Source organism: Phlebotomus papatasi, chromosome 1, assembly GCF_024763615.1.
Source record: "Phlebotomus papatasi isolate M1 chromosome 1, Ppap_2.1, whole genome shotgun sequence".
Taxonomy (NCBI): Eukaryota; Metazoa; Arthropoda; class Insecta; order Diptera; family Psychodidae; genus Phlebotomus; species Phlebotomus papatasi.
Genome location: NC_077222.1, coordinates 76,973,055 through 76,999,294, shown reverse-complemented (window position 1 = coordinate 76,999,294; position 26,240 = coordinate 76,973,055). Strand labels below are relative to the sequence as shown.

Genomic DNA, 26,240 nt, shown 5'->3' with positions numbered 1-26,240 from the left:
TCAAAACGTAAAGAGTTTTTACTTATAAAAGCCTTGTGAAAACTTTTCAAATTATTTAAAATAAGTGAAATTAAAGTTTAGTGTAAAGTATAATGTGAATAATGTGAAGTAATATTGCTTTTGAAGACCTGAAAATAATTCCCATCTTTTATATTTTTTCTACCCTACACTCTTAGAAAAGTTTAGACATCATTACTAATAAAAATTAGTTGATAGGGTGATTATTATCAAATCTATTTAAAATAGTTCTTATAATCTTAAGACATTTTACTCATAATAAATTTATTAGTAGTGAGAACATAAGGCAATATTTACGTGGATAAGTTGCAGCAATTATTTCATAATGTTTTCATATAAATATATTTGCTTGTGTTAATTAAATGAAAGCGATATCCCAACTAATATTGGTCACTGATTCCTTTTAGTTCTCACAACTAATGCAAATAAATTGGCCTATATTTTCATGAAATTCTGACAAGTTTTTCAATAGTAAACAGTGTTTTTTTTTATTTATGTATTAAAGCTTTTTCGAGCTATATAGTAACGACAACTAATATGATTTAGTTATTACAGCTAATAAAATGGGTATTAACCCCATTTATTTAGTTATTGGAACTAATATGTTATAGTACTCGTTACTAATCTAATTTAGTTATGATAACTAAATGAAAAAGATACTGTAACTAATATTTGTCAACTATTTCATTTAGTTACCCTACCTAAGGATATGGATGGGTCTATGCTTACTATATTTTATAGTTTCCATAACTGTATATGAGGTAGATAGGACTAAATTTTTCTAAGAGTGTAGAGGTGCCTGCGCGTTCACTGAGTTCCAGATGCAAAAGCAATGAAAGCGTACCATTACTTCTTCGAAAAGCAATGAAAAAGATAGAAAGCCTGTTCAGTTTAGTATGAATGTCTTAGCTAAAGGGTAAATGGGTGTAAACACAAGTAGATTTTGATTCTCCAATAGTATCTTGGATGAAAGGTAAATGGAATCCTATTTGCACAAAAAGTCGTTGAAGTTCGAAGAATTCAAATTCAATTTCGAATTTTCATACTAAATTTTCGAACAAGATGGGGAAAATTTATCAAATATCACACTAGAAAGCTGGCAAAAGAGTTACTTAGTGATTATGGAATGATTAAACACTGGGGCAAGAACAGTAAACGTCGTTGTTATGTGTTTTTCCTCATAAAATTTGAAGACCGTCACATTTTGATACTTGAGCACTTTGAAATTCGAACAGGATGTAACTTCCGTCACCTTGCGAAAGTATTAAGAAGTAAGTCTCTTTTTTGGAACTTCAAATAGATTTTCGGATTTTTCAGGATCTACTTCTGTACGGAAAGAATGGATCTGTATTTGTACAAAATGTTGTTGATGTTCGAAAAATTAAAACTTAATTTCGAATTTTCGAACAAAACTTTTGCATAAGATTGAGAAAATTTATGAAATATCGCACTAAGATGCCGTTAAGAATTGTTTTTTCGGTGATTTTAGGGGGAATTATAATGGAAGAGGAATATTTAAGGCCTCGTTACTTTGTTTTTGCTCACAACAAAGTTGTGATTGATACTCGGAATACTTCGAAATTTAAACAAGAAATACTTTAGCCACCACGCGGACGAAACGAGAAGTTAAAACATATTTTCTTTGATTTTCGAATCAGATCTTCGAATATCTTTTCTCCCCGTGAATTTTACTTGACATTTCGAAAAAATTTCGGCATTTTTACAAAATCCAAATAAATGTTAACGAAATATTTGAATTCCAAAATGAGCTTTAAGCAATCTTCTATAATTTGAGAAATAGAAAAGCTAGAATTTGGTTATATGAATCTACGATATGCAAAAATTAAGCCTTCCGAATTTTTATAGAATAACAAATACAATAATGTTGGGATTTTGACTTCTCATGTAAATGTTCCAATTACTCTGCAATTTTTTTTAAGAATTTGCAATTTTTAGGCATTGTCAAAATTGAATTCGTACAACAAATAAAGAGCTACTTACTTTGGTGTTGGAATCTCTTTATACGGCAGAATCTCAACTCTTGTCGCCGCTGCAACACTGTATGGTATTACAATATTGTCAATGTCGTACGAATTGCGATTCCGACGAAGATCTGAATATCCCGATCTGCAAGAGAAAAGATCCCCAGAAAAAATCCAGAGAACATTGAACGTGAAAATATTCATTTTTTTTCGTGGAAATATAATATTTACTTAAAGAGTTTAAAAGAAAATCAACAATAAATAATAATACCTTTCATGTTTGTAACTCGATGAATTTAGAGTGGGTGATGAATTTTTGCTGCGTGGCAGACCATTTTCAATATCATGTTGCAAACCAGCTGTATCTGAGCCCGATGTCGATGATGGTTTCGTTCCAGCCACCTTACGATTTTTATGATGTTTCAGCAATTGCGCATATTTACCTTGAAGAGCACGTCGCGCTTTTGCCTTTTTAATTCCTACAAAACAGCAGCAAAAAAAGATAATAAATAGATAGCAGTAACTTTGACAAAAAGAATAAAAGAAATGATTGTGATATTAATCTTTGGTAACGCAATTAAAGTATTTTTTTTTTGCTGCCAACTTACTATTTGTGACAAGTCCCTGAGAAAACTTTCTTCCAAGTTTCCGTGCTGGCTCATCGTACAGTCGATGTTGCTTCTGTTTTACACGATCCTCCCGCATAATCGACGCCTTTTGTGTTGTCGTCGCACTTTTTAGTGGTGCTTTGGTCGTACTTCTCACCACCTTCACTTGCCACTCCGGTATTCGCATTACAGATTCAAAGTGGATGTTTTGAGAGACGTCTGCAATAGACAGAAAATTCTGTTATCTCCCTAATTTTTTTCATTTTGCAATTGTAACACAAGATTTCTCCGCTTGAAACTAAGATTTCCAAGAATATGATGGTTTTTGGTTATTGCAGTCAAAACCGAATAATGAATAAATTCACTTGAACGTTCTTTTTGCTCCCTTTTTACAAAAATTATAAATTTTGCTGATTTTTTTCTAAGCGTATTGAAAAGATCTTTAATTTAATTTAAATGAGTTATTTTTCATGATTACGATTTTTTTTTAAATTTTATTCTTCTATACTAATCTTTCATATCTCATTGAATTATAGCAAATTAAGACGTATATTATGCGTAGTGAATTTCCATGTCTCTGGAGTTTGAATACCCAATAGTGTCTTAGCTAAAAAGTGAATGCACAAAATGTAGTTGAAGTTCGAAAAATTCAAACTTAATTCCGAATTTTCAAACAAAGTTTTTGCACAAGATTTGGAACATTTGTGAAATACCACCCTAAGAAGCTGTTAAAAAGTTATTCCGTTATTTAACAGTGAATTATAGTAGAACAGGAATATTAAAAGCCTCGTGGGTTTGTTTTTCCTCCCAAAAAAAAAGCGAAGATCCATAAATGGTTTCACTCGAGAAGGTTCGAAATTCGAATTGGAATTACTTCAGCCTCCACGTGAACGAACCGAGAAGTACAAATGTCGAAGATCGGTTAATAGATCTTTGCATATCTTTATACTTTTGAGCAAAGCTGTGAATAAAATAGTGTATATCCCATTCTTTAACACTTTTCTTGTAAGCAACAAGACAAATTCAATTTAGATTTGACATGTGCAATACGCTAAAAAATAGAAGGATGTAAATTTTAATTTAATGAACACTTTTGATGTCCTCAAAACCAGAGTTTGATCCTCCAAAAGTGTGCTGGCCAGCAAACATCTTCCTATTTGCACCAGAATTTCGTTGATGTTCGAAAAATTTAAACAGAATTTCGAATTTTCATTTTAAAAAACTGCGCAGGATTATAAAAAACAATAAAGTACTTGAGTAAGAAGCTGTCAAAGAAGTGAAGACTGACTCACATGTTTTCAACTCACATGTTTTCGATGCGAACAAAACGAAAAGTAAAAAATGTTTTGTTTTGATTTTCGAAACAGATCTCCGAATGTTTTTTTTTCTTGGGAAAACTCTTGCTGTGAACGCTCGGAATGTCGTACCTTTAGTACTTAAGCGCACAAAGCGATTTAACTCGGCACTTGGAATTGTATTCTAGAAATTTATGAAGGAGACGCAGAGACAAGTTACAAGTCTGCAAATTTATCAATCAACTAAACAAAACAACTTTTTACAATATTCCACAAATAATAAACATACAATGATAAATATATTAATTCCACTGGATGTAGTGTTATAATTTCACAGTAACTTTGAAAATTCTGGAGTGAATGCTTGGAAAAATCCTACTAAATCGGCAATTTGACAGTATTTCAAGGGAGTTGGAGAAGCAACAACAAAAATCTAAATAAAATAAACTTTCCTTTATTCATGTTTTCTTTATTGTTCATTAGTGTAAATAGTGTTATTATCAGACAATTATGACCAGCGCACAATAACTTTTCTTTGTAAACATGTTTTCAAAATTCTCTATCAGAGTGAGCAAGATGACTAGATCTAAATCTCACTCACTCTCAGTGAAATGCCAAAAACATGTTTACAAAACAAAAATTATTATGCGTTAGGCATTAGCTACGGTGATTTTTTTTAAAAGTCTTTCGTCGGTTTTTATTTGTTCATTTCGTATACTGTTTTTGACCATTTTCCGAATACTGCATGAACAAAATTGATTAATTGTGCTATTCGTAGCCATGCCGATTAACAGTTTCACTAGATTACGTTTGTAGATCGGCGTCCTTATTTGTTTTTGGTCCTTCTATCCCCTTTGTCGAAATCACTATTTCTGAATTGTTTAAACAAATATTTACTGCTTGTTTTCGATGATGCAAGATAAATTTGATCTTGCTAAAATAGAAAACGAAAGCTCTCCGTAAATACTGTTGTTGTTTTTGCAAGAAATACGATATTTTCAATGCAGTAAAATCTGTGTTGTTTATACATTTCTTTACGAAAAAATCACTTTATATAATAAGCAGTAGTTTATATGAAATGTTTTTAAAAGTTCATAAAAAATTTAAAAAAATAATCTTTCAGTGTTTTTTAAGTGCTTAAAAATGATGAATTTAATTGTCATATCTTTTCAGAATGTTTTCAGCAAGACATTGTAAAATTTGTTTATTATTATAAAAATTCAAGACTTTAAAATACTATTATAAAACTGTTATACTAAAAAGGACATGTTCTAAGGCGATATAATAATCCAACAATGTACAGAATTAGCTCAGCACTACAAAAGACATTTCTTTCGTATAAAAATTTAAAGAAAATTGCTCAATTAATGAGAAATAGGCTTGGAAATCTTTGGCGATATTTTACGTTCTCTGTATGATCAATTAGGGTTAAAATTCTGTTACAAAGTTCTTGTTCGACTATATTTTTAGGTTTTAGAGTCTTAGAAGACTTCAAAATAGTAATTTTAATCAATTCTGGTATCGCAAGTTCCCTATAAACACGTTTTATCTTTCTCAAAAATTGTCTCATATTTATCTTGAAATTGCCCCGGAATGGGGAACTTTCACACATTCTGCCTTTCAACTGTTATGAATTTCTCCACAATAGACTAATGAAATTAAAAGATTATTGTTATTATTTTTATTAACCCTAAACCCAACTATAATTCAAAGAATATACAGAGTTTTACTTCTGTTTATTATCTTTTTGCAAAATGGTCTCAAAATCCATTTTGCAATTTAGGGGTGAAACTGCCCCACCCTCCCCTAACTCATTTGGTGACATTCTTAAATTTCATTTTCTATTTTTTTTACTTCACAACCTTTCCTTCAAACTCAATTACCTTTGATCTTTTCTGCCTTTTATCAACAACGATAAAGTATTGTTTGACGATTAAAAGGTAAATTTGTTATGATTTTCATTCCCATTTAGCATCGTCAGCTTTTTTTAAAGGCCAATCAATATTGCGGGGGCAAAAACTTTCGTGGGATGATGGGATTCAATTATATAGTACAATTACCCAGTAGAACTTTTTACTCGTTTTTCAGCATTTTCGCTATTTTTGTACACACCAATCAATCATATTTCCGCATTTTGTGTCTATGTGCAAAAAAAAAATACAAATTTTGAACAATTTTCCTTTAAATTGCTTCACGTGACTATTTATAAAAAATACATGCATATTTTATCACATCCACATGTCGCAAAATTGATTGAATGCAATTTCCTGAAGCATCTTCCTTCCGAGAAAGACATACAATGTTGGAAAATTATTCAAGAGAAAACTGGTTTTAAAAGAACAACCTCGTGGCTTCACAGTTGTCAATCTACTTTACAATTTACACAAAAACGTAGTATTAGCATGGATAATTACTATTTACATGCAGTTCTTCTCCTTTTCCATCTCATTAGGAAAAGAAGATATATCCCTGTGCACTGCATCGATCAATACTCTTTCGTGATAGGGACTTAATATTTCTTTTTAAAGTTTATTTTTGCGTTCTCTATCATTATAAAGGGATGAAAATAAAATGATAGACTTACCTTCTGGGAAACTGAGAACTGGATGATAGCAGGGATCCAGAAGGGCTACTCTCTCCGACACTGGCATCATGTCGGGCAGGTCTCTGGGTGCTGTTGGATCTTGGCGTCCCGTACAGAGCGCACAAGGATGGACAGGCCACTGACAACCACATTTTACAGTGCTAAAAAAAATATACACAGTCAATTGCCAATATATTTTTTTTTCATCCAAAAGCCGGCATTCATTTAATTTATATTTTATTTTTTTCCTCTCAAAAAAAAAGAGAGAAAAAAAAAAGAAACAAGAGGAAAGTATTCAATTAAATGACAGAGTGAAAAGTCTCACCTTGATCTTGCGGCCTTCTTTGAGATCGTGTGCAAATTTGCAGTTTGTAGGAGTTTTCGCTTCTTAAAGCCACTCCTCTGAAATGGTCTTGTACGACTCGAACTGCCAGACTGTTGATCGTAGGCACCATTTGGTGTACTACCATCTTCAGTGTCGGATGTTGCCTTGGAATTTCCCGGCAAAACACCCCGATAGCCATTGACTGAGTGCTGTGGCGGTGGCTCTTCGAATGTCACAGCACCCTTGCTCTTACGTATTTGATTCTGCAGATCATTGTGTTGCCGTATACGATATTCCAAATCGGATATTTGAGCAAGAAGCCAACTCCAGCGTGTTGCAATTGCAGCACGATCTTTTGCCCATCTCCACGCTGCTCTTTTGGCTCTGTTGAACAACAACAAAAAATACACAACACATTAAAATTTTTATGATTTCTTTTAAGCTAGAAAAAAAGTTAAACTTTTTTAACTCTCTTTAAAATAAATTGAACTTTTTCTTAAGTTTTCAAAGTCAAATTCGCAATTACAATTTTTTTTCATTTATAATAATATTCTGAGATATCATTAAGGTACAATGGGATAACTTGGAATCGGACCTAAATTGGAATTTTGTAATTTCCTCATTTTGTTTTAAATGAGCACAAAAAATATCACAAAAAGTACTCTTGGCCGTAACGCTAGTATTTCTTCATCGTAGTTTTCTTTTCCTCTTTGCCCATCTTAAACAATAAGGAAATCTCAAAAATCTAATTAAGACCCGATTCCAATTACATTGATTTCCAATTAACCGATACATAAACTTCCTCATCCTTTGTTAATCGTTTTTTTCATTCACTTTGAAAACGGCTTAAACAGTCTTCATAGGACTAGAGATTGAGCTCACTTCCCAAACTCCTTAAATGTATGAACACCAAAATAATCACCATGATATTTCGTATTAGAATAACCACTTCCTTATCAATTAATTGCCAAACAAGGAGCAAAAAAGTCTATTTTAATAGGGAAATGCATATGCAAAAAGGGGTGGCAAAGCGTTTCAAGCTTTGCGAAATGCTCGAACTACTAGTGACTTAGATGCTATACCGCAAAAGTACTTTCGTATCATTTACCGCTTACCGGTTCTCAACCCGTATGAACTGATTCATAAATCACTCAAAAGATCCCCCAAAACAGTTTTTAAAGTAATAGATTTAATTTTCTCATAAAAATTAGTTGTCGATTATGAACAGGTCCAATACCGGTTCAAAACCGATTGAAACCGGTTCAGTTTTGTCGGAAATTCCAAGACCTTTCCAACGAGCCCAAATATGACCCCATTCGCTTGATAAATGCGCTCTCTAGTGTGTTTTTAACCTTTTACCCTGAAAAATCGTTATTAGGAATGATTCATCGGGATTTTCGTATGTGGACGAGATGTCCACCTGGGTAATCTCTAACGGCATTATCACACTTGCACATTAAAATTTTAATGTGATTCACATTAATTGTCGCTTGTGAGCGTCCAAATACGTTATTTGTGTCTTTGAGTCACTTAATATTTGCGGGTTTTTCTATTTATTGATAAAGAAGTGGACTTGGCCAGCAAAAATAAGTTTAAATTTACCTAAAGCATAAATATTTTTCATATTAAAAAATTAAAGAGAAAATCGCATTAATTTTTCGCATTAATGTTATAAATCAATTTATATTAAATTTTGCGGGCCAAGTCTATCTCTTTATCAACAAATAGATCAAATTTTGAATATAAAATCATTCAAACACACAAATTACACATTTGGACTCTCACCAGCCACAATTAATGTGAATCATATTAAAATTTTAATGTGCCAAGTGTGATAACACAGTAAAACATATCCAAAAATGAAGAAAATCGCATGACGCGTTTTCGAGCAATCCCAAAAAAAAAACATGGTTTTGGAGGGGAAGTGGGAGGGTGGGAGCATGTTAGCGATACTTGAGTCGACTTATAGGAGGGTCCCAAGTCGCTATCTCTATCCGTTCGGCCTCTAGAGCTGGCGATAGCTGGACGGACAGACGGACAAACAGCGTGACGACATTTCCCAGATATCGTCTGAAACGTGAAGATTTGTTGAGAAAAGCGGTCCCCGGGGGATGGAAGGTGAAAATTTTGGGGGATGAAAAAGCAAGGGGTTATACTGCTCTCTCCGTAGAGTTCGAGCAGTAAAAGGGTAATTCTTGCTTTACAAGCCGGACAAGTAAGACAAAAGCACCAGCGATCGCCAATGTTCCAATTTTTTACCCCCAAAATTCAATTTAAAACCGAATTTTCACGCATTCCAAGTTGCAAGCACCTCAAGTTACACGTATTTTGAGGTCACCTGTAAAGTCTCAGCTACCATAAGCCTATCTGGGCTTATCACTGGTCATTTTCTATTTTAAATAATCTGAATGCGGAAGGCCAACAAAAGAAAAAAAAATCATTAAAATTGATTAGGGAAGACCAGGGTACAATTACCCAGGGGTAGAATTAGACAGTGAATTTTTCTCGTTTCTTTTAAAATGTACATTGAACAAAGTATTTTTTATGAAAGTAGAAAGACATCCCCATATTCCCAGAAATATTCATAAGTCTGATCCTATTATCCTACAATTTAGAAGCATTTTTATACAATTTGTATAAAATTGTAATTTTGATGTTACATTTTTTGGCCCAGCGTTTGGTTTTCTGAGTTCCTCGTCAAGATGTCAGTTTTACCTCGTTTCTGGCTTAATAAAGTTAATTAAGAGATATTTTTCACTTGGATAAGAATTATCTAATTTTTTATATAAGATGATAAACACTGAAACAGCCCTTGGGGCAGATGTAAGCACTGATGAAACACAGATCCGTGGCGGGCTAAAACTATCAATGATTTTTCACTAAAACATGGATAATTGTTACATGAAAAAGTACTATTGATATTCCAAGCAATATTGCATTTTAGATGAGCAATTTGTGAAATAGGTTTTTTCAGGATCTTTATATCAATTTTGCCGCAATTACAAGAATGTCATAAAAAAGTCGGTTATAGACTTTTTCTTTTGGTTTAAGTGACATATTTAGCATCACTGGGCTTCAGTGTAGTGCTATTTATGAAACATAAAAATATTAGACAAACCGTATCATTTTTTTAACAAATCATGCACGAAAAAAAGCTTCATTTGCGGGTAAAATTAGCCCGGTCTCCCCTATACGTTAACAACAAGTTATTTTACGTTGGATAGGTTGGCTATTATGTTCAGCGCACAATAAGTTTTGTTTTAAGAAACATGTTTTACCATTTCAATAAGAGCGAGTGAAATCTAAATGTAGTCATTACACACTCACAGGAAATTTCGAAAGCATGTTTACAAAATAAAAGGGTGTTGTGGATTGGACATTATTCTGAATGGTACTCAATATTAACCAGTGTTTTTTTTTCAACTTTATCACTAAACAAACAATTTATTTTTCAACACCATTGCATTGAGATAAAAATATACAAATATTCAGATTTAACCATTCATCTTCAAATCTATGGTAGATAATCAAAAATTTTATGCATTTCTTATGCATTCAGTAATTGTCAATAAACACTTAGTAGAATATTGATATTTCTTTTCACTTGAAACCATTGACATTGACACCATTTCCATTTGTCAGATTGCATTGTGACTGAAAACAATTGTAAGTTTATTTTCCTTTATCGATAGAGCTATATTTGAGCTTTGCAACAAGTTTGTTGCACTTAACAAATGTTGATAAAAACCACATTTCCATATGGTTCTATACATACACAACACATTCAGTGTTTAAACAGAAAGTGGTGCGATTCTGTGAAACATCTGCATCCACGCCGTGCCAAAGTATTCATTAGGATAATTAGAAGTTAACAATTTACATTATTTCCCAAGATGGATTTATACTTCTTTGTTGTATATCTCAGATATGGAAAAGAAGATCAATAAGGGTATTTTGTGTAAGAATTTACACCTTAAAAAAACACAAAAGTAAAGAAAATAAAGTTAAAGAAATATAAAAAGATGACAGAAGAAAAAGAGGATAAAAGAAATAAAAAATCAGTAAAATGGAAGCTCTTACTCGTATCATAGAAAAGGAGCAACAATGAGAGAGAGTATTGGGGTGCCAGAAGAGGGTTAAAGCATCGACCTACTTGTTATCAAACCTTCCTCAAATTGTTTCGGTTCAGCTCTAATAATAAATTATGACTAAAGGTAACAGGAAGAGTTTAAATGAGGATAAGTTTCAATTTTTCTTGAGTTTTTTTCCTTCAAATCCCTTGAGAGAAAAAGCTGATATGGAACTAAAGGCATAACTCTGGCTTAGAGTTAGTAAAAGCATTAGTTTTTTAGTTTGTCGTTGAAATTCTACAATTAAATCTCATTGAATTGCACTAAAAATAAAATGTTTTATGTTCACAAGCCATTCAAATTATATATTGAAATTTTTAATGCAAATTGTCATTACTATTATAAGCTTTATTATGGAATGTAAATAATCCTTTAGGTATTAGTTTCACGCATTAAAAATTAACGATTTACCCGGCTAAAGCAAAGCAAGTTGTATACAGCGCAATGCTATAATTAAAGGTATCGCCCATGCTTTTAAAAAAATTTTATCCAAAAGCATAAATTAAGTCCTTAACAAGTACTTATTTAGTCTTTAAATATATATATTTTGGGTAGTGGCATCCAGTGGCAAAAATTAGAAAATTTTAATAGACAATGTTAACCACACAGTTAACCATTGGAAAGTCATTAGAGAAACACAACCTCTAAATGTAATAAAATGTATGCTTTCATTTGCAAATGTTTTTTTGTAAAAATTAGTGAAATATACGGAATCTATCTCGCCTTGTTAAGCTTAATTCTAGACTTTCAATTTGGCCGCAGCAGCTTAAAATTCGGGAAATAAATTTTGTCTACGAGTGTCCGAAATTATGATGAATATTTTTTTTCATGCGTTTAAGTTGGTATCCGTGATTGTAAATTGCAAAAAGTGCCTAATATTCCGTCAAAAATGTTCAGATATTTTTCATATCCTTAATTTAAACTAATTAATTAAGTAATTTTAACAAAGTCTTAATTTATTCCTATGTTTTAAGGCTGAATTCTGCCAATTTACTTTAGCTATTCGCCACGATAGGGCACTCAATGGTCAAGTGTTAGAGCACTCGCTCTATGATGCAAGTGTCCCGGGTTCGAATCCCTTTTAGGTCACCAGGATTTTTTCTGGCGTTAAAAGTGTTCGGATTGCATCCAGTGAGCTTCACTGCATTTAAATCGACGGGCATGGAACTCTGACAACCTCATCCCGTACAAGAAAAAATAATAATGCATGTTTAGAAATCCCCTTCCGGGAAGGTCTAGTTCCTTCATGGAATGTTGTGCCAGCATTATTATTATTATTATATTCGCCACGATAAGTTGACGTTTGTATCATTTTCAAAAAATTTTAAATAGTTGGGTGTTCTATAACCCCCTAAACCTAATACATTGAGTTAACTCTTTCGTCTCTTTTGGGACTCTGAGTACCCAAAGCAGCATATGAATGTTCTGTGAAAAATAATGTTTTTTAATAATTCAGAACTGATAAAAATCCAATTCTTGTGGATGATTACAAACTATAAGGATGTCCAAATGTAAGATATTTTTTGTAGGACCTCAATTAATTCCTGAGTTTAGATATTTTTGATTAAAAAATGGTGAAATTGACTTGCAGCATATGCTGCGGTCCGGAAAGAGTTAAAAACTTATTAAACTACTTAATAAGTACTTAATGTGTTAACCAGGTATAATAAAATTGATGAATACTAGGTTCTCTACTAATTTGTGAATTTTTACAAATATATGGCAGTAGTGTTATATGTAATCTACACATATGAGTGAAGTTGTTTTTTTTTTTGGATAGTCATCTGTCAACAATTTCTAATCACAATACCGACAGATATCGTAACTAAAAAAATGCTTTACTAACAACAAAAATGTTAAGTTTTATGCTTAAAAACCAACATTTACGGGGAGTATTACTTCAGAACTTTAACATGAGAAAATAATTAAGTAAAGCACGTCATTTGGCTAAAGAGACCTACAGAGAATATGCATAATCAAAAACCACTTAAGAAAAAAAAAGATTTCAGTAATAGCGATTTCGAAGAAGAGGGCAAAGGGACCAAAAACAATTGATAGAGCCGATCTGCAAGCATTACTGGATGAAGATGATCAAATTGGTTTTCGGGGACTTTAAGCATGACTTGGAAAGGTATTTTCAAGCTTTATTATTAGAGCTGCATAAGGAGAAATTCAAAATATGGGAAAGTCGGTGCTGCAGGACTTGACTGAAAATGAAACAAAAATTCAAAAAACTTTCCTGAAATTTTGCTTCTTTGCTTTATAGCGTCTACACATTAGTAGAAATTTTTTTTAAATGCCTTTTTAAAGAAAATTTCCCCTATGCTTGTAGGCAGAAACGTCAGAATTTTTTAAAAAAGGCGTTTTTTCAAAAAAAAAATTCTACTAGTGTGTAGACGCCATATGAGAGAAAGTGTTTCCAGCATCGAATTGGTACAGACGATGAGCAATAGTTATGCTCTGAATATACCAAATCTAAGGGTCGTAGCTTTAACCAGTGAAACATCAAAATTGACAAGGCAGCCAAATTTCTTGAGGAAGACAAAAATTCTGTGCATTTGGTACAACCAAAGAGAAATTATACAATATATAATGGTAAAACTGTCAATGGATATTCTTACTGATAATAAGGATAATAAACTAACTAATTTTAACTACGAATTACTCGAAAAACGGTTGGAATGGATCAAGAGGAATGAACAAACGATATTGCAATACGACAGCTCCTCGTGGAATTAAACCTTCAACATGAAAACGTTGAATTGGGGTGATCTAGCACCCACTCTGTATTCTCAAGATCCAGCCCCTTCAGTTTACCACTTGCTCCGATCGATGGTGCATAGCATTCTTAAACTAGGGTGGAATCACCGCTTCTCGCCAATGCCCCACTTCTTGCCACGTATATTGAAATCGCTATTTTTCACGATTTATGAAATAAATGAGCCGCAAAGTTACTTGTATTTTTATTGCTGCTACGTATAGAGTAGAAAAACACTAAATTTTTGTTTTGAATTCAAATGTTTGGGCATTTTTTAGTGGAATATTTTAAGCAAGTGCATCGAATTCAATATTTCTTACCAAATATAGTAAGTGTCATCAAACTATTATCGAACAAAATTTAATTTTTGAATAAATAAATTTGCCTATTGAACATTTAATTACATTCAGCGAATACATAAAATTTGTATTTAGTTAGTTAATATTTAATTTTATATAATTTTTAAAGTAAAAATTAGCCATGGCGGAAAGTGGTAATATTCTAAAATTGATTCACCATCTGTCGCCATAGCTTTTCAATAGGCGACGCTAACTTCACTTCATAGATTCTCAATTGTCAAATCTGTTTTGTTTACTTTCTGCAATAGTCTAATAATTTTATTTCTCAAATAAAAGTGAAGAAAAATCATTTAATGTGAGTAATAATAAGGTGATCATAAGGAAAAAAAATGCTGAATGTATTCTTTGCATATTTTTGCTCAAAATAATCGAGTTTGAACTTTTCCAAGTGGGTGGCGAGAAGTGGTTACAGAACTGGCGAAAAGTGGTAAAAAGTGGCGACGAAGTGGTTATTTTTGCATTGTTAATAAAAATCAGTTTTTTAGGTATTCCCGCGTTAAATCGTAGGACAATTGTTTTGACGAATCTAGAGTCAATATATCTAAGTAGCTTTGTGTCAAATTTGAGTTATCTGATAATAAGGGGCCAAAAGTTATAATACAATTAATTTAGCTTTTTCCTAAAAGTGGCGATAAGTGGTTACTCCACACTATACTTGGCCAATTTTGAAGAAGTGCGAAATTGGGATGATAAATGATCTCGGTCCAAAGACACCTTGTCTTATTGATATGGTGTCTATGTATTACCAGATAAATGGGAAAAATGTGTGGCTAGCGAGAGTCGATGGTTTGTATAAGAACAAAAATTTTTTAGTAATTACAATTAAATTGTAACTTTTAAATGTTCTTTCTTGCACATAACTTTACAATATTTTATTATGTATTTTCACTCTCTATCAAAACCCGACTTACATTAATACATAAATCAAACACAAACTAAAACACCAATCAGTCATTTTTATTTATTTCAATGACCAATATGCTGTTTGTGCTTCAGTAAAACATCAGTGCGAAAGACATAAGAAGGAAAAAAATTGGCGACTGACAAAAAATGTTTCTTTTTTTGCTAAATGGATAATATTATTCAACAGTCAGTGTGCAAATCACTGCTGTTCAGAAAATTTTCAGTCTAACCTTGAAATATCAATAGGCAGCTTTAGAATTAATAAGAATACCATTAAATTCTGCTTCAATTCATCTCTTTGGTGTTTTCTGACACTTCTTTTCTACACGCTTGATTTACCTCATTTTCATTGGGAAAATTGAGCTATATACACACACATAATATTGTGCTTTGGGAAGAGACGTTGAATGACAGAAATTCAGTCTATTTTCAGTACAATATCAAACACATAAATACTTTTAATGCTACAACATTCTTTTGCTTCGTCTTTTCAGTTTTCCTACCATACCACCCCATATGAACTTTTAACCAGGTGAGGTCAATATATCCATTTAGTAATTCAAAGTTTGAGCTTCTCCACACATTACGATAATAATATGAACACGACACACGCACAGAAACTAAACTTTTCATACAGCACATTGTACCAAAATTCTTCCTCAATAAATTCTTTTTTTTTTTTGTTCAGGATACCTAATTTCTTATAATTTCCCCTTCGCCGGTCGTCCCTTAATTTGAATTAGAAGGAAAAGTATGGTACACTTAAATTGCAGAGAACAAATAGGTTTTATTAAATCATATTTCCATTCAAATCCATTTAATTTAATTTGTGTCACTTGCGTTATATCAAACCAATTGTAGTCTAACACGCGAAATATGTTATCTTATACATTACATATTCCTCCTATTTTTTTCTAAAGAGTATTTAAAAAAAATACCCAAAATGTTAAAGAACCGTAGAAAAACATACAGAAAAATGGCAATGTCTAATTTAAGTGACTTTGCCCATTATTAAATCTAATCAATGAATTCGTCAAACTTTTGCGTGCCCTGAATTTCCCCTCTTATTTTTTTTACCACATTATCGTGCCAAAGTCACAATCGTTCAATTTATGAACTCTTTATTTTCTTTCACATTTCAACTCATAGATCTGTCATCGTTTATTGAGATTGTATATTAATGAAACACTTACAAACTCATAAACAAATTTGAGAATAGAGAAAATGTGGAAAACAATGAATCATGTATGGTATGATTCTTTCAATACTTTTTTTTATATCAATTACAGATCATAAAGTCAAAGTGAATTCATTGTAGATAGTTTTTTTTATTTATTTTACCTAAGATCTAAAAATAATAGCAATAAAACTTTTATGTGGGTAATAAATTTTTTAAACACAAAAAGACAAACATAAGTATTTTTTAATCTACAATTAAAACAAATAAGTTCTTGGAAATATATTTTGTACAGTAATGCAGATTTAGAATATTGTTATTGAAAGAATTTAATAAAAATAAATGGGAATAAGCCGTAGAAAATTCAAGTGTGTGGGTTAACTTGATAGACGTTGATCTCTGCGCGCAATGGCAAGACTTAAAAGTAATAAATGAAGGAGTTTAATATTATAGAAGTGAGGGGAGGAAAATCAAGCTTAGTCGTTTGGTTAAATTTTAAAAGTTTTCATTCCTAACTTGAAAAGTCAAATATACTCATGCTGAAATTGAGTGGTAAAGGATCAGGTAAAGAAAATGTATGCAAGAAAACCTCTAATACCTGATCTTAGAAAATCTTAGTAAACGATAGTTCAGGATGATTCTTTACAGCCAAATTTCCTCTCAAGGATCAATCATGAGTATATTTTGGGGCTAGATAGCTTTCACATCTAGAGTTTAGCAATATGGCTTAAATATTTGATATATACGATTAAGGGAAATTTTACTATTAGAGATTAGGAAAAAACCGATGCAATGGATTGTTCTATAAAAACTCGAGAGTTTAACAGAGTTAAACCTATAGATATCGGCCGCTGTGGTTATAATAATGACTTATGACATTTAGTTAATGATCTAGGCAGTGGTGTGCAAGAACCGTTGAAACCGAATAAGCGTCAAAATAAGTTTGTCCCAGGTAGCGTTTTGACCATAGACGTACAAGGTTCACTTGATGTTTGTTCGGTTTCAAACGGTTCTTGCATACATCAGATCTAGAGAATAAGAATACGAATACAAATTACCCGGATGCAATTTCTCTGAATGGTTAACGGTTTAAAGAGGAGTGAGACATACTGGCTTTAGATTTAAGGTTTAGCCATATTGCTTAACTGCTCTAATTTCTCATAAATCAAGATTTTTTGGAAAAAATCAACTTAGTATTGGATAATTAAGGGTAAATGATCTATTAGACTCTGAAAAATTAATAAATTTAGTTGATATTTGGTAATTTTAGACCGTTGGGAACTGGACTTAACCTCTAGTCTTGAGACCGCTTAACCGGTGACCCATTTGTCCTTAAAAAGTTAATGAAGTCCGCTTAAAATTCCCGAAAGAAATGCTTCCGTTCCTGAGAATTTATTTCTTCGCGTTGAGACATCACAGCTCCGATACTGTATGTTCGTATGTTCAATAGCGCTAAGAGGAACAATTACTAGTCAGTTAGTCTACCCATTAAATATTGACTTATGGATTTGTTGAACTATACCCTCAAAAGGGACAGATAATCCTAACCGGCTTATGTAGGTGAGATTCTTAACGTGAGCTAACTCGGAGTGCATGCAAATTCGATTTAGAGCTGAAGTTGGGAGACGCCATTCAGTTATCTTGAATCAAATTCGTGAAATTATACAAATTTTGTATTTAAACCAAAATATCAAGGATTTGGATGAACTGGCACAAAAGTGATATATGGGTGAAATGTAGACCAGAATGTTCTCTATAATTTTCCCATAGAACATGATCTCATCGATTACTCAGAAGCCAAGATAAGCGAGGTTTTTTGTTTCTTAACTCGTTTTTTCATCCAGAGTTCCCCAAGTAGTCATTTGTTGAACTTCAACTATATCAAAGAATTGTTGTATTTTGTGGGATTTTCCATTTAAAACCATATTTTAAGTGTCTTTGTGGAGTAGAGGCAGTCAAATTGGCATCTGAGTGATTTCAAAGCGTTATTATGGGAAAAATCAATTTTTTCACACTTAAACGGCAAAATCGGAGTGATAGCGTAGTCTGAGCGGAAAATGATGTATGGACGAAATGTAGAGACAAATGTCCTCTACAATTATGTCGAAGTAATCATCAAAATCGGTTCAGCGACAGTCGAGATAATTGAGGTTATGTGATATTGAAATTGGTTTTTCGACTGTGGCGCCCCTGGTGTTGGTCCCACGAAGTTCAAATATTCTAGAAAGTTGTAGCATTTGGTGAGATCTTTCGTTTAAGCCCTCATTCATCAAAATCGGTCACATAGAACCGGAGATATGATTTTTTGAATTTCGTGAACTTTGACCCCTCATATCTCCGGTTCTATTGAAACCACAGCGCGCATACGCACCATTTTGGAAACGTCCTAGACTGGACTACAACATACTAAAATTTCATTAACTTGCACAATGCCGTTTTTGAGAAAAGTGACTTTGAATTTCGATGAATTTTGACGCTATCACAGCGCCACCTATGGTGACTTTTTGAACTTCCATCTGAAAGTGCTCATCGTGACGAAACCAAAAAGGTAAAATTTAGGTCGATATGTTAATTAGAACCGGAGATAGAGGCCGGTCAATGTTCAAACTTTGACCCCTTATAGCTCGGGTCAGGGGTTTTAGATCGACTTAAGGTTTTTTTTGTTTGATAGGTATAATCAACGGCTACAACATACTAAAATTTCAGCCCGATGCACAATGGAATTTTTGAGTTATTTAACTTATAAGATTTAAAAATTTTCTTTTTAATAATAGCGCCCCTAGCGGTAGTTTTATGAACTTGCGATGTTAGAAGGGGAAGTGGCATTTCACGAGAGCTTTCCAAAAAGCCCTCACTTTTTAAATTCTGACAATTAGAACCGGAGTTATGGCCATTTTAAGAAATTTTTTTTGGAACCTTATAGCTCGGGTCTGGGGGGTCAGGGGACCTTAAGTTTGGTATTGATGGAAAGCTCTAAGGCCCAGCTATAACATACTAAAATTTGAGCCCGCTCGATGCCATAGGGGCGGAGCTATTGAGAAAACAAAAAAAGGGGGGTCTTCAAAATGGCGGAAGGAGGGGTGGGGGGTGGGGGGTCAATGCACCAAGTTGCAATTTTCACCCGATATATAACCTTTGCCGAAAACCGCAAGTCGATATCTTTTTTAGTTTAGGAGCTATTAAGCTCCAAAGAGCGGCCGGCCGGCCGGGAACGTAAATTAGCCACATATATATTCGTGATCAGGAAGTGCTGAAACACATTTTGGCCAAATTTGAGGTCGATCGGACGACATGAAATTTTGTTAGGATTATAGTAGGTGAGATTGTTAAGAATCTCACCTAATAACCTTCTAAGTCAATGTTGGAATCACTAAAATGATTTTCATTTGATCACAATCCTAACTTTTCCATGTCCAAGTGGACCTTTTCTTGAATTATTGCAATAATCTTAAGTTATACCTTTTAATTGTTTTTTGAAGGACACATCAACGGTTCTACATACAAAAAACTGTGCTAACTACATATGTAATTGTATATTATTGATTTTTTTCTGTTTTACTATTAAAGAGGTGGCAAAGCGTCCTAGGATTTGCAAAGAGCTTGAACTCGTGACTTAGATCCTATACCTAAAAAGTTACCGTTTACCGGTTCACAATCGATTTGAACAGATTTATACATAACTCAAAACATTTCCCAAAATCGGTACCTTAGAAGTAATATATAATTGAATTTCGGATAAACATATCGGTTATAAACCGGTTCAGAGCCGATTTGAACCAGTTCAGTTTTTATCGAAGATTTCAAAATCTTTCCAACGAGCCCAAACATGATACTATTCGGTTTAAGAATACATTCTCTAGAGCCTTTTTAACCATTTAAAGACAAGAGTGGGGGTGAGAATATAAATTTTTTCTGAGTTTTTAGAGGAAAACATATTTTTAAAAAGTCGTAAGGAAAAAGTTTTTGGGACACCGGTCTTCCAAAACGGTTATCAGAAATGCCAACTGCAAAATTTCATAGTTATTTTGATTAACGTACAACATTTAAAGAAGATTTCCATCATCAAATTGGCGCTACAGTCCATTTAGGACCTTGGTCTCACTCACAACCCGCCTGCACTCTGTCCGGTCTCCCGGAACTTCTTCCAGTTTTTAACTTTTTAAGAATACATTCTCTAGAGCCTTTTTAACCATTTAAAGACAAGAGTGGGGGTGAGAATATAAATTTTTTCTGAGTTTTTAGAGGAAAACATATTTTTAAAAAGTCGTAAGGAAAAAGTTTTTGGGACACCGGTCTTCCAAAACGGTTATCAGAAATGCCAACTGCAAAATTTCATAGTTATTTTGATTAACGTACAACATTTAAAGAAGATTTCCATCATCAAATTGGCGCTACAGTCCATTTAGGACCTTGGTCTCACTCACAACCCGCCTGCACTCTGTCCGGTCTCCCGGAACTTCTTCCAGTTTTTAACTTTTAATTTGTCCAGATCTCCCTCTACTTGGTTAATCCATCTCGGTTTTTCCAAGATTTCCAAGATAGAGAAAATTTAAATTTTAATTATTAAACTCCTCAATTTTGACATAAAGACACCAATTAAAGATTTATGATTATAGGCTAATGACGCTTCTTCTATTTCAATCTTGCCAAGACATTTTCTGTATGTAAATATTTAAAGGGTCCTCTCAAGCAGTCTTGAAATTTAAGAAATATTACATGAGTCTGACATTTCCCTTTCAGCTTACCTATCATTAAGTTTTTTACAATTTAGCTTAAAAAGTTATAGAAAATTAACATTAAGAAAAATCAAAGATCTTTATCGGATGATTTCTGTACTAGACACACTTACGACTTAAACCGAGAGACTTCTTAAGGTAATTATAATCAAAATAATTGATTAGACTGCAAGCCCATCAGTTTCTCACTAAGCCATCTCTCGGCTTAAGCCGTTAGTCTGTCATAGGCTTTAGCCTTTAAGACCCGATTTGAAGACTTATCTTAGAATGGAGTGACAAATTTATAATTTTCAATTTCAAATTAACAACTTATGATGCATCGAATGCATCGAATACTGCATGCTTACGACAAAGTTTTGTGTATTTAAAGATTTAAAAGACGATCCCTATTTAGCTTTAAAAATTAACCTGTAGAAGTCTAATATTTCCATTAAGCTAACTCGGAAATAGATTTTTTTTATTTAAGATGAACTTTATAAAAAAGTTCTAATTATATATAGAACGTAAATTGTATCATCTTCCTCTTTACTTGTGTTTTTCGAGAAAAAAATTTTTCCTCGTACTAACCGCAGTCGAACTCTAAGAAAATTTTATACGACATTGTGTTGCATTTGCCATTCTGCGAATTTATTCTACATAATCATAAATTTATTTTTATGACTAGGTGATATCTTCTGAAAAGCCACTAACATTATTGTTCTATTTCTCTTTAACATTTTCACTCTCCCGTTCATTTGTTAAGTATACTATTAAAAAATAGTTTTCCCTTTCCACATTTACAACCTTAAGTGACCTAAAAATCACGACTTTTAACATAATATACATAACTTTTTTTTTCTCATGCAAACAGGGCACTTTTACTGCATTACATGTAGATTATTTTATGTAACATTCTGAAAAGTCCTGAATACGACTATTTTTCACACAAAAGGAAAAAAAAGTTCACAGTGAGATTTTAACGATGATGCTTACGAATTAATTTAATAATAAATTCCCATTGTGTATTCGATTATTGGGATAATAAAAAGAATCATTACAATATAGAATTGAGGTTTAATCGCAGAAGAGGATAATATTTTTCGATTGGACATTTAATACAAATAAAGAGTTGATTTTTCGGTATCATCACAAAGGCATTATACATTAATGAATAAGTCCTTCAAATGTTTACAACTGTTAATAAAAAAAATAATGTTTTACAGCAGATATTTGATATAAAAATTCACTGTAGGCAATTATCTACTCAAATACTCAAGTAAAAAATAATACAACCGGTTATGAAACAATAACAAAATTACAAGTGCATTTACCGATAGGATTTAATTATTGATAAAATTAAAAATTATTAACATTCGCATTATGAACTGTTGATTATGTAAATTAGATGTAATTGTATAAATAAAAAGAGCGTTGAGAGTTCCGAATAACTTTGAGCGCACTAGTTGCTAATGAAAGTGCAAGGAAGTGAAAATAAACACAGGAAATATAGGGTAAAGTCCTTTTCACAAGTTCTAAACCATATATACCTATAATCACATGCAATTAACATGAAACGTCAATGCTCTCACAATCAAATGGCAACAAAATCATGATTTCTTTGTGTACTCTATCTATTTCAGCACAAAAACATAATTTTCTCTCTGTCGTGCTGCTTCCATTGCAGTTACACATGAGAACATAATCAATACTTCAAGCATTCCGTATATACATACATTATACATGGTGTTAGTACACCCACAATTTTTCCCATTGATATTAACTTGTACATAAGAGAGAAGTAGATACGGTGGTTTTGAAAAAGTTACTTCTTATTTTTCTACAAGATTTGATATAATATAGAGTCGTATTCTCCATTTTTGCCATTTGAACAAAAAATTGAATTAATTTATAAGGCAGTTTTGTTTACTTCCACCCCCTGGGACACAAATTTTTAACATTGATCCTTACAAATTGGCGGATTTCCAAAAAAAAATAACATCAAGGAAAAAGTTTCTGTATAGAGGGTAGTTTAAGGAAATTTGGAACGTTACAATATTTGGAATTTTTTACAAGTAACAAATTCGAACAGAAATTTTTCCTTTTGATAAATCTAGTAGGGTAAGTGTGCAAATTCTGGCCAGCTTGCAATTTCGGCCACCTTTTTTGTTCCTCGAATTTCCATGAACTTTTAGATTTTACGTACTCTAGAGATTATACAATGCAGTCCTCCCCTTCTCCACTAAAACCATGTTTTTTGGGATTGCTCGAAAGTGTGTTGTGTATTTTTTTTCATTTTTGGATGCGTTACAGAGGTTTTATCAAGGCGATCATTTCGTCCATATACAACAAAAATACTGTTGAATACCTAATAACGGTTTTCCAAGGTCAGAAGTCAAAAAGGCTCTGGAGAGCGTATTTCTTATTTAAATATTACCAGGTTTGAGTTCATTGGAAAGGTCTTGGAATAAATAATTTGTTTTTCGAAAATCAATTGTTTAGTCTTAATCTTTAGGGGGAATTTTTGAGTGATTTATAGGGGAAACTGGGGCACCACCAAGCACGGGGTACCACGAAACACTGCGATTTTTTAATCGGATATTCGACTTCAGAGGATAAGATCTACAGGAGTTTATAGGTACTATAAGGATGCTGGTCCACTGAAGGAATGGTCGAGTTAATCCAACTAGTTTAGAAATAAAAATTAGTGTTTGGTGGTACCCCGTTTTTGGTGGTGCCCCAGTTTCCCCTAAATCGGTTGAGAACTAGTAAATGATGTGAAAGTACTTTGGAGGTATAACATTTAATTTACCGAGTTCGAGTACTTCTAAAGCATGAGACAATTTTCCGAGGAAAAAAATAACAATGAATAAAAGCACTCATCTAAAACTAAACCTCAAACCAAAGTGAAATTAAATCAGTGCGGAAGGTTACAAAGAGGGCAATTTTGAGATATTTCGAGGAGATTTTATAACAATATGGAGATTAATACCCTTCCTGAACCCCTGGGAGCTATTATGGAGACAATAAATATCGATAGTCATTTATTAGATAATGCAATTCCACTGCCCTACTTCCTAGATACTTCCTTGTGAGAATGGAAGCTAATGCTTAGGACTGATGGATGAGGATTTCAATCTCAGATTTATGATTTTATTGCAAAAAAATCAATTTAACAAGGTACTTCAAGGAAGGTAACTTTGCATTCACTACTTTTTTTTCCCAATTGTAAAATTATTCGTATTCAAGTTTGGCCCAAAATGAGCGTTCTGCATTAGCATTTTTTTGCAATTAAAGACTTTTTAAAAGAGATTTAAATAATTTGCACTAAATAGTAGCATCTTAGTTCACACTGTATTCAGCTTTCAGTCACTGCCTTCACTGAATTTAATCTTGTGTCAAAATTTAAACCTCTGAAAATGTTCCCAGTTATATTAATCCATACGATCATTAAAATTCGAAATAATGACCTCCACACTAGACCAATTTATGTCCATATTGAAGCAAATTCCCTATGCTTGCGTAGGAAAAACTCCTCAATATGGACATAAATTTCTCTAGTGTATATTGGTCTTAAGTTTCACTCATATTAACCCTCTAATGGGGTTGTAAATAACCTCAGAGTTGTGGAACAAGTTTCGAGTGTACGGGCTTAAATAGACTAAGGCTGATCCTCGCAAATATTTAGCCAGTAAAATTTGGGAATAGAGATTTATCCTAAACTGTCATACCGTAAAGTCCAAAATGGACACAAGAACCGGTTTAGGAAACAGCCCGAAAAATGAGGATTATGATTTGGGCTGATCTTTTTTTTTTGTATTTTCGGCATAAGGGCTTTGGATTATCGATTAGACGTCCTTCGCATAAATTTGCTTTGCCTAATCCTTTATTGTAAAATCTTTCAAGCTAAATATTCTAGAGGATCAACTTGAGTTCATTTGTGCCCCAACCCTAATCCTTAAGGGTTGAAACACTTCTCTTAAGTGTCAAATTTAGGCATTTGGGAGTGGAATCTAAATCTTACCCGAATTACAGACAAATCTGGGAGTGAAAATGTTTTAAATGCAAAGATTTTTTTTTCTGAAAAACCATATACAGGAAAGTATCCATGCTTTGCACACACTCTGGCTTCGAACACTTCATATTTTTCCAATATTCCTTTAATGAATCTGACGTGTATGTGGCAATATATCTTAATACCTAGTCTGAACACTGAGAAAAAAAGAGGCTACGATTAACTTTTTTTCGTAATAACTTTAACACTTTTCGGGTCAAAAATATATCAACATTTTTTAATGTTAATTTTACACCTTTTGAGAGTAAAATCAACATGAAAAAAGGGTAACTTTAACCCATAATACACCTAAAAAGGGTAATATTTACACCGATTTTGGATCAATACTGCAGGGTAAAATTAACATTTCCGGAATGTTATTTTAACTTTTTCGGATTTCTCTCAGTGAAGTCACATATTTCTTGAAAATATTAGGTCAGACTCATTAAAGAATATGGGAAAAATACGGTGTTCGAAGCCAAAATGTGTCCAAAACCTGAAAGCCTGTCATTACTGTAGTTTACCAATAATTCCTAAATTAATTGGTATTAGTTCGAATTGATCTCTGTTTTTAAATACTTTATAAATCTGTTCTAATCTTATTGCCGATGATAAAAACGATTTTGTGAATATAAAAATCTTCCCGCAAAAATAATAAATGCTGTCCAATTTTAAATTGCAATATATTACGATATCAACTAATTTTTTTGTGGGGCAAGTCCGGCTTTTTCTCTGAATCATTCAAAGTCTAATAAATTAATTTAATAAAAATAAAAAAAAAACCCTTTTGAATGCATATTAGTTCTCATATAGGACAATTAGTGAATATTCAACCCTATAAAATGTTTTTGTGAAAAAATAGCGCAATGTGTGACGTAGAATTATCTTTTTACTTTATTCAATGTATCAAAATGAGTAAGAAGGACAATTACTGTGAAAATTATGTGAAACACGCAAATCATCCCACAAAATATTCTATACAATTTTCCCCTTCTTTCATTTATAAACACAGTATTTTATACAGTAGTGTGTTGACTAATTGAAATTGCAGATTTCAACTTAACCACTTGTATATAAAATGAGACTATACTTTCAATCTCAGCAGAATAAAATGACAATATAATCTTTGTGACACAGACTCTTCGTTCGAGGACTCATTATTCTCATTAGTTGAAGTCTCCAGTGAGATAACTGAATTAGGAAAGAAGAACTTCGCCTCACATGCAGGATTTTTTTTTCTCCATTCAACACAATATCAATTGGAAGTAATTGCCAAGACTGTGACGTAATTTGTAGAGTAATCAATATACGCTAACAAAAAAATCAAAAAAGAGG

At 32.6% G+C, this 26,240-nt stretch overlaps 2 protein-coding genes across 2 annotated transcripts in view; one reads left to right on the top strand and one right to left on the bottom strand.

Moving 5' to 3' along the window:
- The window catches only part of LOC129804095 (protein PET100 homolog, mitochondrial), a 225,944-nt gene that overhangs the window by 183,676 nt on the left and 16,028 nt on the right, over positions 1–26,240 (top strand). The gene's annotated exons all lie outside the window — the stretch shown is intronic.
- The window catches only part of LOC129803879 (KAT8 regulatory NSL complex subunit 1), a 39,516-nt gene that overhangs the window by 6,472 nt on the left and 6,804 nt on the right, over positions 1–26,240 (bottom strand). Inside the window, exons 2-6 of the mRNA XM_055850739.1 lie at positions 6,813–7,196; positions 6,488–6,648; positions 2,609–2,827; positions 2,272–2,479; positions 2,020–2,145 (exon numbers count right to left, since the gene is read on the bottom strand). Coding sequence (XP_055706714.1) covers positions 2,020–2,145; positions 2,272–2,479; positions 2,609–2,827; positions 6,488–6,648; positions 6,813–7,196 — 1,098 coding nt within the window. The remainder of the gene's footprint in view (positions 1–2,019; positions 2,146–2,271; positions 2,480–2,608; positions 2,828–6,487; positions 6,649–6,812; positions 7,197–26,240) is intronic.